Genomic DNA, 14069 nt, shown 5'->3' with positions numbered 1-14069 from the left:
ATCACATACCATGAGCGCGCGGTCTGCTCTAAATATATCTGCTCAGTCCTCAATCTAAACATGCCACATGAGCTAATGATTGACGCATGAAGAGCTCTTCACAGTCGTTCGCACTGTTGCACCCACAGTTGAAACCATTTATTGTGAAAGTATTCCAATACTTGTTACAGCGTGTGAGACCTACCTGATGAAATACCTCATATGAGCCTGTATTAGGTCAAAATAAGCACTTCTTCGAGCGCTACGATGCAGGGAAACGTCAGTAATCAAACGCCAGACTCATACAATAGCGGCACAAATATAGATTTCGCGCGAAGAATTTTGGCGCCGAGGTCAAATTTTTGCGAGAAATAAAATCAAAACTCGATGAAAATGCTGGTGATTTCAAACAGTGTAAAGATGATGATCTCTAAGCTAATAAAGAATAATCTTCCCATTCGATAAAATTTTTAAAAATCAATTCCAAAATTGGCACTATCGACGTGAAATGCAAAAAAATGTATCTGCATTGCTTATCGGGAATGCGTCTTGATTAGCATTTGATGACGCAGCGCTGAATGACCTTGTTTGTTGTAGAACTTTATTAGTATAGGTAGAATTTAGATGGAGTTGCTTTCTCTCTTAATACTTGATGAGGTAAGTTTTATTTATACTGGTATTACAGACAATGAATGAAAACCAAATGGGTAATACTAGTGCATAGTGCATAGCCTTTTATGACATAAAAATCCCCTAAGCCCCACCAGCTATGAAACCTACATCATGATAAGGACAAAGATATTTATATTAAAGCGAAGACATTTTTCTCGGTCTTTTTAGGGCTGGCACAGATAGCTTATACGCTTGGCAGATAGCCTATGTCAAAGTTTTGACAATAGTTTGGACATTTTAATCGAAAAGGTTAGCAAACCAATTGAGTGGTTTAGTGGCGCGGTTTCTGGACCAATGTCTATTCTGCAACATATGTCTTTTCCAATGTATTTTCCGGCTTACGTTCTGAGACGAATCAGATATGGTAAATGATTTCCGAGTATGACATTCAATACATGGTGGGTGATTGTTCAAAGGTTAAAGAGACAAAAAACGGTTGATAACCCTACTAGTAGAAGGAAACTCAGCGGGAAAGACGGGAACCATGGCATATTCTTCTACTAGTAACGACTTTGCCCAAAATTTATGGAGAAATTAGAACAGTGATCGTTAGATTAGAACACATAGCGTACGTGCCTGAGTACAAATTAACACTATCACTAATTCCGCCAAATCTGGGAGCGAGGCTGCCAGAGTTGCAAAAAAGGCGCGGGTATTTCCCTGGGGGAATTTCGCTGTATTCTGTTTAGTATATAATTCTGATAAAAGTCTTTATTGGGGCCTCATTGAGCTTGGACTTCTCATGGAGGAACTTCGAAAGGTTTTTGCAGCTGATGTCAGTGATGAACACAGAGCTATTTCATCCGTAATGTTTCGATAACTGGCATTCTTCCTCTTTAACCTGTTTGAAATAAACAGGGGCGCGCGCGAAGTGGGATGTGTGGAAGAGGGGTGTGACAATGCAATGTTAAAAAATTGGTCAAAATACTTCGTTATTGCTCAAAAAATACAGATCAAGTTCGAGTGACTTCGCCATGAATGTCGTATTATCGGTTGTAGCCCCTTACACGTTTTGCCCGTTTTTTGACGGGATATGGATAAATTTGGTTGATAAATTTGGTGCTAGTCTTTCACTCAGCGAATTTAAACTAAGGCATACGACATGAGACGGAGAAAAGGATCATTAAAGGCAAGAATATAAGATAACAGAACCGCGTGAATAGCTGATCGAAGACGATCGAGGGACTTTTCTTATAAACTGATTTAAATCTGTGTAGACATTTAAGGAGGAGGGATACACGCATGCACGAAATTCCGCAGTCGACGGTCTCCCGAATTCAATAAAAGTGCTTCAATTGATCGCATCATCAAATCCCCCAACAATGCTTTATTCCCATCTCCCAAAAGGCACTGGTTATACGCCACCATGCATGCACTTTTGATGTAATATTTATATGTTATAATTCTCTTTTTTATATTTTTCCCACCAAGATCACGCTTGACGCAATTTCTAATCCGATTTTCTTCAGGAGACACGAGGTCTCCCAAATGGATAAACTGTTAAAATATATACAACTGCATCAAAGAAATAAATCAGCGACCAATATATCTTACCCTCGACCATTGTGTTTAGCCGCTATCAGTGGTACGTTTCCCAGCAGACCAGATGAATGAAGAAATCTCATACATTGATACGATAGCAGTCTGAGTTAAAAATGTTGGACGTCGATCACAGACGAATTAAGACGACCAGGCTGTTCTTTTTTCGGTTTACAACAAAACAGTACTTTGATTTTGGAAGAAAGGAAACTTGCAGATTGCAGAAAGGTTCAAAATCCTTCCCTTGGTTTCTACACATAAAGGAAGAAGAACGATCCAGGAAGAAGACGAAGAAGGTCTGTGCGTTTTAAAATACGATACAAATAATTGTGATTTAACCATGATGTAGACAGAATGATTTATGTAGCTTCACCATTCAAATGACGCTGCAAAATGGACTGATAAATTGGTTTTATTCTAATACTAATTAGGGCTATAGTCCATTAGATTAATTTTTATATAATTTGATTAACTTAGTTTAATGGTAGTTATACAGTCATAAGGGAAAGTGGTTTGTTAAAAGGTCAAATTGTACTCTGTTCTAAAAATACCTCTATCCAAACACGTGGGGCTAATTATTTAACAGTCCAAACTGATTCCTAGAGTATTTTGAATAAATCGACACGTACGTTTAAATTCTTTTCGTTCTTTCCATATTTTGATTATGCGCGCTATTGTATCACCCCTGGGTAAAGAAGAACAACAAACCAGAAACATTCCTTTGATTTTAGATAGTGCATCGATATTTTTTCATTGCAAGACTTCTTAAAGAAAGTAGCCTACAGGGCCGTAGCTAGACCGCTTAATTGGAGGGGTGTATATTCATACATTCATGTTTATATACCGTAGAAACAATGGCGTACAAAAGAAATCAGTTGGGCATAAGACGAATATATGAATATACACCCCCCCAATTAAGCTTCTAGCTACGGCTCTGGACTAGCCTAACCTTTCTTTAAACCGACGAAAACAATCTAGTTTTATTTAAAGCCAGCACTGTTTATTCATAGTGCGGTTAAACTTCTTCGACTTCACTACCTAGTACAACGGGGTCCGTCCGAGTGGTATGAGGCAATTCGGTCGGCGCCACGTCAACATGAAAGTAGTGTCCTTTTTGGTTCGTTTTGTTCCTCTGGCCAATATTAGTTCTATTACTCTTGCTATCATATTTGGATTATTCGAATTCATGCAATTCATGAAATGACATTTTAAATAAAAATTTAATTTACGTCTTAATTACGTCTTAATTAAAAATCTAAGTCTTAATTAAATAGATGTCTAAGTGATGCCCTAATTGACGTAGTCGTAGACGTGCGTTTTGTGATGACACTTTAAAATGTGCTTGCTGTTCTGCAAAAATAACGAGTTTCCGAAAGTCTGAACTCCAAAAATTCCCCCCTGACTGCCAAGCTAGCTCGCACGTCCGTTTTTAGCTAGACCTGACCTGGGGTAAGAGTTTTGTAATGTGAACAGGCTTTACCTAGTCCTGACAAATTTTGAACTTAATAGTATGATTTGCATAGGATACATATAGTATTACCACTTTTCGGCATGTTTTAGGTCTTTTTTCAAGTATTTTGTCAATTACTTTGGCTATATCTGATATCAGCAACAAGAAGGAAGAGCTGGAAGACAGTGTGAATGTAGCACACTTACTTAGACTTATCCTAGACCTGGTCCAGGCCAGGTCTAGGCCTGAAGTGTAAACGCGGCTAAAGTAGTTGGTGCAAATGTCCTTGCGATCATTGAAGACTGGTTTTAATACTTTCCACAAAAGACAATTTCAACTTAGAAAATTTCTTGATTGAATGGCATCAAGGCTTTAGTCAATGTACGGGATAGCTCATTCAATCCGTATAACAAACAATTGTACCTCGAAACCAACACAAGCTCCATAAAGATATTCTTTATTGAACATTTAGTGCAACAGTCCAAGTGTAAGGGTCGTATATCATCACTTCCATTAGGAAGGTTGTCGAACCGAATGTTGTTAAATTAAGCCATGCTTAAATGAAATATACAAAGACAAAGCAACTAATCTACAGCAATCATAGGACGTTAATTAGAGTTAAAGGAAATGGCAATAAATTATTTTCATAATTAAAAGAAACGTAAAAACCGTTACAGTGTAGTCAGACATTTTTTAAAATATCGGGTAAGAACAAATATGAACTCCTCCGCCATCTTGGAACTTGTAAATGATACTTCGAATGAAAAACAAAAATTGCTATTTCCTTTCAAATTGTATAAATAAAACCGCACTATATCTACGTCTACGATGATCTATATACATTCAAATTAATGGAGTATGGTTACATCCAAATCATACGCATGCATGGTACTGTTATTGTACAAACAAGTTAAAACAAATCTACAACTATTTATAGCTGATGCTTTATAAAGCGAATCTTCTTAAAATGAAATATTTTTACATCTGCTTAAATATTACGTGTTGGTTACAGTAATATAAACGAATGCTTCCATGTGCAAACACAATTCATATACTAGTACGTTTATAGCTTATTAATATTACGCACAGAACTATTACACGAATAGTACCGGCAAAAACAAATTAAATAAATACATAGCAATTGACAGGGACGCTGATTTCTTTGCAGAAATAAATAAGTTATTCTGATATACAATTTCGATTAAGTATACATTGACGATTGAAGTTTATCACAATTACACTTGGCTGTGTTCGTTGAGGGTTCCCTGGATTCCATCACCCTAAAAGAATAAGAGCAGAAATTCTTAGATCATGCTCTCTGGGCCAAAGTTGAAGGCCCTTTGATACCAGCATCGCACGATCAATTTTGCCTCCCTCCTGACCTTCGCAGTGAAGGTCCCATCTGAGTTTAAGCAAAAAGGGAAAATAATCATGTCTAGAGGAAAGTAATGACATTCTAACAACAAACTTTGCCTTCTTTTGATGGAATACATTCTAAATTGCCACTAAGATCCTGATGGAGACAAAGAGAAATTCTTTTGGGAGAGGACCCCAGTCCTCTACTAGCTTCTCATGCCTTAAACTTGCCATTTTCAGTTAATTCATTCCCGAATAAAACATCAAAGAATCATAATATGCTATGAAAAGTTCTTAATCCAGAGATGGATGAATCGTAATTTACTTCACATTCTATACGAGTTGCCTAGATAAATTAATTCTAGCAGTAATATTAACCCTTTGGTAACTTTGTTACAGTAAAGTAAAAACTTACAGAATCCATCCGAACACTTGCGGCACTCCCTTGGGCAGTTTTACGTCCGCGTGAGCTGGCACTTGCCTTGCCTTGGCTGTACATTGATTTAGCTGTAGGTGCCCGCGATCCACCAGCACGAGATGCAGCAGTTCCAGGCCGGGAGTCACCACCTCCTGAACGCAGGCTAGCGCTGCTCTCCCATGTGTTATCCAATTCTTCACGCACTAACTGCTCCATTTGATCTCGTTTTAGGTCTTCTTCAGATTTTGAATTTGCACCCTGCGATATAAAGCAACCGGGGTTAAAATCACAGCGTTATCCTACACTTAATCTTCAAATAGTATTTTTAATATAAACTCTGATTCCTACTTCGGTGATGCTGTCAAGAAGCTTGGCCATAGTTTCTCTGCGTTTCAACTTGGCTTTCTCCATTGCTTCCAGCTTGACAAGAACGGCATCAATCTTGGACACGATACTTCCAATGGAGTGTTCCATTCGGTCCACACGACGGCTCAGCCTAATGAAATCACACATTAACGAATCAATTGAATAAATGCGCTGACCGGCTCTCAGAGTGGTAGAGTACAAAAGGAGGAAGGAGAAACATTTCTTTTAACTTCAAGCTTGATAAACAAAACCCCAGATACTTACACATTGAATTCATCATATGGTACGCCACCACCAACTCCACCAGCACGGCGTCTTGGTGTAGGTGATCCAGATCTTCCTCTCAAACCACCTTCATCATCACTATCCATATCACTGTCGCGAATGCTGACACGACTGGCTGCCGTTGCAGGTCGTCCCTCTTCTTTTGCACGTTCCATTTCTTCAATTTCTTCATTCAGCTCAGCCTGTGATAATACGTTCAGCGTTTATATCATTGGCCATCGTTATCAAAACTAGCCTGCATTAGCCTCATTCCTAAAGATCTGGGGTTCACCGGGAATGATAAGAGAGACGATTATTTTGAATTACCTTTTGTCCTTCCAAATCTTCCTGCATCTTCTTGCATTCCTCCTCATCCAAGACACGGTCACCATCAACATCATATTTGGCAAATACTGCTTCAATTTCTGCATCGGCATGGCCACGGCTAAAATAAGAACAATTGAATCATATTCATCTATTCGATATGAAGATTTGAAAATCAAACCACTAGATTTAGCAGGAATGTGCATGTGTGCACCTCACGTGATAATAATACTATGGATTATCTTTATAAAAAAAGGCTTACGATTTAAGTTCGGTTCTCCATTCTTCAAAATCAAGTTTGCTGTCTTGGTTCACGTCAGCAGTTGCTAGGGCTTTCTGGATATCAGCAATCTTCTCTCTCTTCACTGACAACTTATCAACCACTTTTTGGTATCCCTGTGATTTTGCCATAAACAAAATATAATTGTTGAATAATCCACCACGAATCAGTATAGTTGAATTAACCATTAATTTAATGTAGTCACCACGTGCATTCCCGAAATCCTACATTACGGATTTTATTACCTTCTTGAAGTAATCACCAAGCTCGAATTCGCTCTTTTGCTGGGCAATGTCAGATTTTACTTCGGCATATGTATCATTGATGATGGCCAAGAACATGTTCAGCAGAACGAAGAATACGAAGAAGACGTATGTGATGAAGAATGTTGGACCCAGAATACGGTTAGCATTCTCGATTTGATGGAAGTCGAAGTCACCAAGGATGATACGGAATAGCGTGAATCTGCAGGAATCAAAATCAAATACAAGGTTAGATAAATGTAGTCCATATAAAGAAAATAGTTACTATTACATGACTACTTTGAGAATGAGATATCAACTTTAAACCAAACTGTTTAAAATATCAACAATAAACTTATTTTTACTCACATGCTATTGCCAAACGTGCTGAAGTCACGAACTTGAGTACCAAAGATCAGGTATCCAAGTTGAGCATAAGCGAAGAAGATAATGAAGAACATGACGGCAAAACCAGCAACATCTTTGGCGCACTAAAAATGACAACAACAATCGGCATACTTTGTTTACCTTTAAAAACCTTTCTAATGAAAGAGTATAATGGCCTAAAATCGACATCAGTTGAAATATTGTGCACCAATTGTACATGTGTGCTTCTGATCTTACCTTGGCCAGCGTCGATGATAGTTGGGTCATGGTCTTATTAAAGCTGATATACTTGAACACCTGAAATTGATGTTGACAAAATGTTAAAAAAAAATTTTTAAAAAAATTCTAAAAAGATTCTAAAAAAAATTTTTGTCAAAAAATCTAAACGTGCCTTGATCCACGAAAAGAATACAGCAATGGCAACGTTGTTATTGAATTGCGTCTGCCAGAAACCAATACTATCAAAGTTTGCATATTGTTGCGGATTATCCAACAGCGACTCGAGCAGATTTCCAACAACCACAGTACGATACAGATGGAAGAGAACAGCAATATAGCCAAGAAGAAGCACGACAATATCAAGGATATTCCAGAAACTCTTGAAGTATTGTAGTTTATGCTTTTTGATTTCGATAATTTCTTCAATGGTATAATAGATGAGGAATAACATGAATAAGCCTTCACATGCCATAACGAAGTGGTCAAAGCCGGTCACGTAACGAATCAATTTCAAAGTTCTGAATGTATAGCTTGGAATACATCCACCAGTTGCTGGGTATTCAAATAATAACCTAAAAAGAAGAAGATTAAATACAAGGACACTGTGCGCTATACGTGCGCTATAAGGGTACGTACAAAAAACTATTTCCTAATTTAAGGGGTTCACGATATGTTAATGTCTTTTGAAGTTCATTAGAAAAGACAGTTTGAAACTCTGCTTTTTTTAAACAACGAAATACGACGATGTGGAATACTCTACCTGATGATGCAGAAAAGATTAATATTGGCATTGTAAACAGAGAAATCGATGAAAACTGCTCGTGTACCACGGTCAAGCCACAAATTTTCCTGGAATTATAAACACAGAAAACATGTTTACGTAAAATACGTAAGTGAGTTAAAATGCGAATATTCGATGCACACGGGTATTCAAACACGTGTAATTTGTATTCTGTATACGCAATAAATAAATAAAAATATTTGCGAAATTAGCATTAAATGCTCAAAATCGAATTGATTGAAATAATTGTATCATTGGTAGGAGCAAATAAATTTTTCCTACCTTCAATTGATCAACAATATTCTGACTCTCAGCTTTTGTTGTGTTGAGCAATTGGGTGAATCCACCTCCTTTGTATGTCGTCAACTGACCCCAGTGACTGCGGCTTTTTAGTTCTTCCTCACTTTTGTAAGTCCAACTAAAACGAAAATTGTGTTTATACAATCAAATTATGCTTGCGATAAAACATATACTGCAAAATTAATTTCAATGCAAATGTTTCCTTATGCTGAAGAATGCAAATTTGAAACGTGGTTGTTTTGAATTGTTTACGTAGCTATTTAACACTTACGCAGAACCATTTTGTAACCCAAATGCTGCCTTGTCTTCCACAGCTGGAGAGTATGGTGCATAACACTCCTTGATAACTTTGCTGAAATCGTCATGAACTCTAAAAAGGGAATTTCAAAGAAACGTTTAGCCCTTGAATTTATTTCTCATTCTACCATTTGCTCGGAAAATATATTCGCAGTAATTATTTATCAACTCTTATATTAATATTTATATACGAGTTGTCTTTAATTTCAAATCAATATTGCATTACCGGAAAAGCAAGAGCGCTTGTCAACATGGAGGTATAGGATTTGTTGAAACAGGAGACGGGCACTATATCACCTAGATTAAATCATTGTCATACCTAAACTTTCAGGAATATAAAAACGATATATACTTACACACATGAATCATTTTTCACTCTGATCTGTCGGAATCGTGGTCGGCCAAGAATTTTGTTTTCAAAGTAGATGTATCCAAGTTCATCCTTCCTTCTGTTAGTAACATTCTGATTGTTGTAATATTGTTCCCAGTAGATTCCTGAGAATAATGGGCCAGATGCATACTAGAAAGGATTAAAGAAAAACGCTGCTATGAGTTTTCATGCATCTTCTGTGTAGAAAAATAATCAAAATTAATGAAGCCTTTGCTAGACAAGCACGCAAAAGAAATATGTTTGGCGGCATACCATAAAGAATTCACTCATGGTCGTGATATCTTTGAAGGTGTTCCTGTTTTCCATTGTCGTCTCAACGAAAAGATCTACCAAGAAGAATACAACATGTATTGGTCGTGAAAATTAATAAGAAATCCTAGAAGCAGCATTTATACTTTTTGCGAAGAAAATATATAAAGCCTATATATGTACAGAGTTCTCAGGAAATTTCCTTAGAAAAGTTTGACTCTATCGAGGGGAGGGAGGAATAGCTAATATATTCTTTTCAAATGTTCTTTGTTTCAGGTTATTCAAAACAACCTCCTCTACAGTAAAAAGTATGCATATTTAAATTGTCAGGCACTGCCTATGTATAGTGATTAAATTTTGCCCTTTTATAAAGTCCTTTTCAAAAGATCATGCATACCTTTCATCACTTTTGTGAAGTAATACATCGTCGAGCTTGTCATTCCAAATGTCACTGTAAAACAAGGAAACTGTTTAGTCTTTTTTATACCTTATTTTTACTTTAGCCACCCAAGATGGTGGACTATCTTGGTGATACATCATATTCATAAGGCAGCTATCTCTTATCTAGATAGGTTATCTACCTATATAGTATCTCCTAAATACTTACATATGCAGAGAACAACAATGAAGAAGATGTAGATAACCAATTCCCGAAGAGTTGTTTTCACGTGCATCTCACGATCCGTATCCATATCCTCCGTCTGTCGTGTGCGCCACAAACCTGATAAATGAAATTTATATTTATTTCACCGTTCACAACAATGGATATTAATATTATACACTTAATATATGCTCCTGAGGCCGAGAGAAATAGTGAGTTTTATTTTCCCAAGAGTCTGACGTTGAGACTCCAGGGAAAACAAAACTCATTATTTCCCGAGGTAGTGTACATTAAGTGTTTTGTTATATAGGAACAAAAACATACATGTTACACAACAATTTCATTTAAAAAAACCCAATTTACTTTGTTGTGACAAGAAACTGCCCGTGCAGCAATCTTTTACTTGTTTCTTGTGGTAGCCCAGGCTAGCACATGCTCGAGTCGTATTTGTATATAAGTTGATAAGAAATAGACTCAAATAGACTTTATACATTATGGCGCCAAACCGGCCCAAACGTTTCGATCTGCGTGACCACAACCCCCCAGAATTCCGTGCGAGGATTATCAAGATAAAAATCGTGATTCACGCATGGAATGCTTCATGGTATTCTGGAAAAACAAACTTTTTACGTCATATTGCCATAAAAGGCCCATTGTTTCATAATCATTCATATCCTATTTTATGAACAAAAATTATCAACACACTAAAAATTTTAGCTAGGCTATTGGATTTAATTTTCTTGTTTTCACTTTTCTCGTGAAAAATCAATTCTAAAGCCTATTTTCATAAAGGACAATTGGAGTTTGGCTATGTTTGGTGTAATTTGACTTGCAGTTTTAGCCAAGGTTTCTATGCATGCGAAGGTTAAATATACCTGTAATGAGATGCTATCATCTCAACGCAAGTTGCATTAACTAAAACATATTCGCATTTTCCTGTGTAACATGAAATTTGCTCAATAAAGTTTTTTCGAAAAAAAAGGCAAATTCACGTCTAGGCAAATTCAGTGTTCTGACAACTCGACCTGTTCGTTGCTAACGCATTAATCATTATGTATTCTGTCAGTCAATCATTGAATTACCAAATATGGTATCTGGTCGTCCGGCAGGTGTACGAAATTGGGAAAGCCTAAATTGAAATTCGCAAACGCAAAATTTAAAACTAGCCTGTGAAAGAGGAAAAAACTCAGAGATATAATAAAATTGAGCAGAATAAACAATTCTGCTTGCGTTAAATTCATTTCACAGGCATATAGCTACATTTTTATAAATTTCTCGACGTATATACTAAGTTACTAACTCGAAGAATATCACAATTGAATGTTGAAAATACGTTTTCCATGCATTTGTACATTGCAGCGTTTTGATAACACGCACTAGTCAATATCACAAACGTGAACTTTCTTAGAATGTTCATTGTAGATTTTTGATAGCCATTGTATATTTTTGATACAGAGATTCGCTTTTATATAATTAGAAAATTCAGTCGGCAGATACTGCTTATCTTCCGAATATCTGCAATTTCCTTACTTGTTTTTCGCCAAATAAGATGCACTAGCATTAAATATACTTTATAAGAAAACTAGGATGAGCAAAAATCAGTCACAGAAAACCCCAAATTGTCATGTATTCGTTTCTACTATGTCATAATCACCTGAATCAACGTATAATCGTATGAATATATTTCTTATAGACTTTGAATTTTACCTATTTGGAAGAGTAGTAATGGCTCTATCTAAACCACAGGCGCGATATTTATTCCTGGCCTGGGACAATACTTCAAACTAAGGATGTCTAATATTAAACTTTTGTTTAAATTTATATACAAGGTCAAATATATTCAAGGTTACGTTATTCATGCAGACGATTTGATAATTTTAGGTTAACACTGTACTGTACATGCAATGTTTTCAATAAATGTATTCATTAGCTCTCTAGGCTGGACTACCTTCTATATATATATATCCTTGTATACAGTATACTAGCAAACGACGTTTACTGACATTTAAACGTCTTGTTTATTATCAAACGTTTTTCAGTATTTTTAGTTGTCCGCGAGAGTAGGATACTCGAGACTGTCGCGTTTTCCTTTGCCAGTTGTTTGTTCAGGGAATGCAAAGACCAATTTACGAAAGAATGAATTCAGGACGGTGAATAATTGCGTTTAAATTCGCCAAACCCGGAGTTTCAAAGACCAGTTCCGCTTTTGGTCATTTGATTCTCTGACTAGTAAGGCTGTGAATGCTGTGTATTTGTGTCGTATTATTTCACAAAAATTGTTAAAACTTTAGCACGCCGCATAATCAATTGAATCGCGTTTCCTTAGATTCATTACAAAATGTTTAATGTAAAAGTGAGCAAAGGTAAAGGTAAACTTACTGCGTACAATTCGCTTGAATCGCGTCCAACATCCGACGGGTACATTACGTTCTTCAACTCCAGCGCGAACATCTGCCGGCATTTGTTTCTGATGTGAGACAGGCTCAGCTTCCATTCCTGTGGGAGAAACATCGACGGCCGTAGCGTTTGCTCTGGGTGAGAAATCTATGTCGTCCGTCACGTCATTCTCATTAGACCAGGCATTTCGCGAGTAAGCTGACGCAGGCCTTGAAGACATCTCCATCGGATGGTCTTGGCCGAGGCTAACTTGAGATCCGCTCTGTTTTCTGCGTTTGGTGTTTGTAAGTTTTTCTGAACTCATTTTAGACCTTCTTTCTTCGCTTCAAACTCTGCTTTGTCCTTCCTACAAAGCGACGAAACACGAATGCGGGTGAACATGAATTATGCACAACATGGAATCTCGAATTTCGTTTCTATAGCTACGGTGTACTGAGGTTAGACCTGCTGTATTAATGAGAAATGACAAATCAATCTAAGCAGGGAGCAATGATCTATTTCGTCCTTATCATTATTGAAGATTAGATCGTCTAAATTTTGCAAACACAGGCAAAACAAAACTCTGTTTTATAAAGATGCTATTAGAGACACGATTATACCCTGTATCGACTATCTTTAATACTTTTCAGATAATTTTAAAATGTGGTTTAATTTTCTTCCCACTCAATGTCCTTATTTTAATATTATTGATATTTTCCTCATCATCGAACCAATCAACAAAAAACAGCTGTACCCTTCATTTCCTTTTAAACCAAAAAATCCATTTTCGAAAAAACATTTCGCATCAGATTGCCCCGAAGCCTATGTAAAACGGTTCCATTTCAAAAAAGATAACAGAGGGGCTGTTTAAAATGTTCTACGCGAGTTTTTTCGTTGGTATATTATGGCGTGCACCTGCCTTGGCGTTAATTATTCATAGTATGCGATTCCCAATGTCGCACACAACATCCATGGCAACAATAAGTATAACCTGTAACAAAACATTAGGAATCGGTCAATATAAAAATTTCGTCACGTTGTCTGTATTTTCTTGCAATTTTTCAGATCCAATATTTTCCACCCTATAATTGCTTATATATCGCGTAATAATTAGTATGGCCTTTTGGGCATCTTCAATTAGCGATTTTATAAGGGTGGCAAGTTTATACTCTTCGGTGAAAGTTGTTAATTAGAATGGATGCAATTAGTTCGAATTTAGTTAGGCTTAGCGGATAACTAGATAAGCACAAGAAAAGGTTATGCACTTTGATTTATAGTCGAGTTGTCTGTTTGTAATGTAGACAATGACAAATCGAGTATATGCCTAAGCCTAGTTCTCATATGTCAGCAACAGTTTGCGGATGCCTATTGACTGCCGGTGATCAATCATGAATAAAGTAAAGTGTTTTAATATCAACGCATAATTTTAGAGAGATGGAAAAACACTATCTGGTGGATAGCGCTATCCTGTTTTCGTACAACTGGCCCCTGGACGATAAAGTTTTATTTTAGAAAAATGGGATCTTCGACAGAGGGTATTTACAAAATGGTATTTCTTTTCAGGTTTCAAAAACCTGT

At 36.7% G+C, this 14069-nt stretch overlaps 1 protein-coding gene across 1 annotated transcript; it reads right to left on the bottom strand.

Moving 5' to 3' along the window:
- Positions 1–4081: 4081 nt before the first annotated feature.
- On the bottom strand, positions 4082–12965 carry LOC114524100 (polycystic kidney disease 2-like 1 protein). Its single transcript, XM_028545221.1, has 18 exons — positions 12495–12965; positions 10122–10235; positions 9912–9965; positions 9518–9591; positions 9231–9394; positions 8849–8947; positions 8560–8695; positions 8257–8345; positions 7669–8068; positions 7515–7574; positions 7260–7381; positions 6894–7113; positions 6631–6764; positions 6372–6489; positions 6045–6247; positions 5763–5910; positions 5412–5672; positions 4082–4920 (listed from the first exon to the last, which is right to left on the bottom strand). The coding sequence occupies exons 1-18, from the start codon at positions 12814–12816 to the stop codon at positions 4876–4878; spliced, it is 2763 nt and encodes a 920-aa protein (XP_028401022.1). The 5' UTR covers positions 12817–12965; the 3' UTR covers positions 4082–4875.
- Between the last annotated feature and the right edge of the window lie 1104 nt (positions 12966–14069).

Source organism: Dendronephthya gigantea, unplaced genomic scaffold, assembly GCF_004324835.1.
Source record: "Dendronephthya gigantea isolate DGI-Jeju-01 unplaced genomic scaffold, DenGig_1.0 000001F, whole genome shotgun sequence".
Classification (NCBI taxonomy): Eukaryota; Metazoa; Cnidaria; class Anthozoa; order Malacalcyonacea; family Nephtheidae; genus Dendronephthya; species Dendronephthya gigantea.
The sequence above is the reverse complement of the archived record's forward strand: the minus strand, read 5'-3'. Positions and strand labels throughout refer to the sequence as shown.

What these genes read in the sequence shown, in the direction of transcription:
- LOC114524100 (XM_028545221.1), bottom strand. Translation starts at nt 12,816, where the DNA reads ATGAGTTCAGAAAAACTTACAAACACCAAACGCAGAAAACAGAGCGGA. An exon ending in AATCTTTTCTGCATCATCAG is followed by an intron (nt 8,069 to 8,256) that starts GTAGAGTATTCC and finishes TCTTCTTTTTAG; the next exon opens with GTTATTATTTGAATACCCAG. An exon ending in AAGATTTGGAAGGACAAAAG is followed by an intron (nt 6,248 to 6,371) that starts GTAATTCAAAAT and finishes GTATTATCACAG; the next exon opens with GCTGAGCTGAATGAAGAAAT.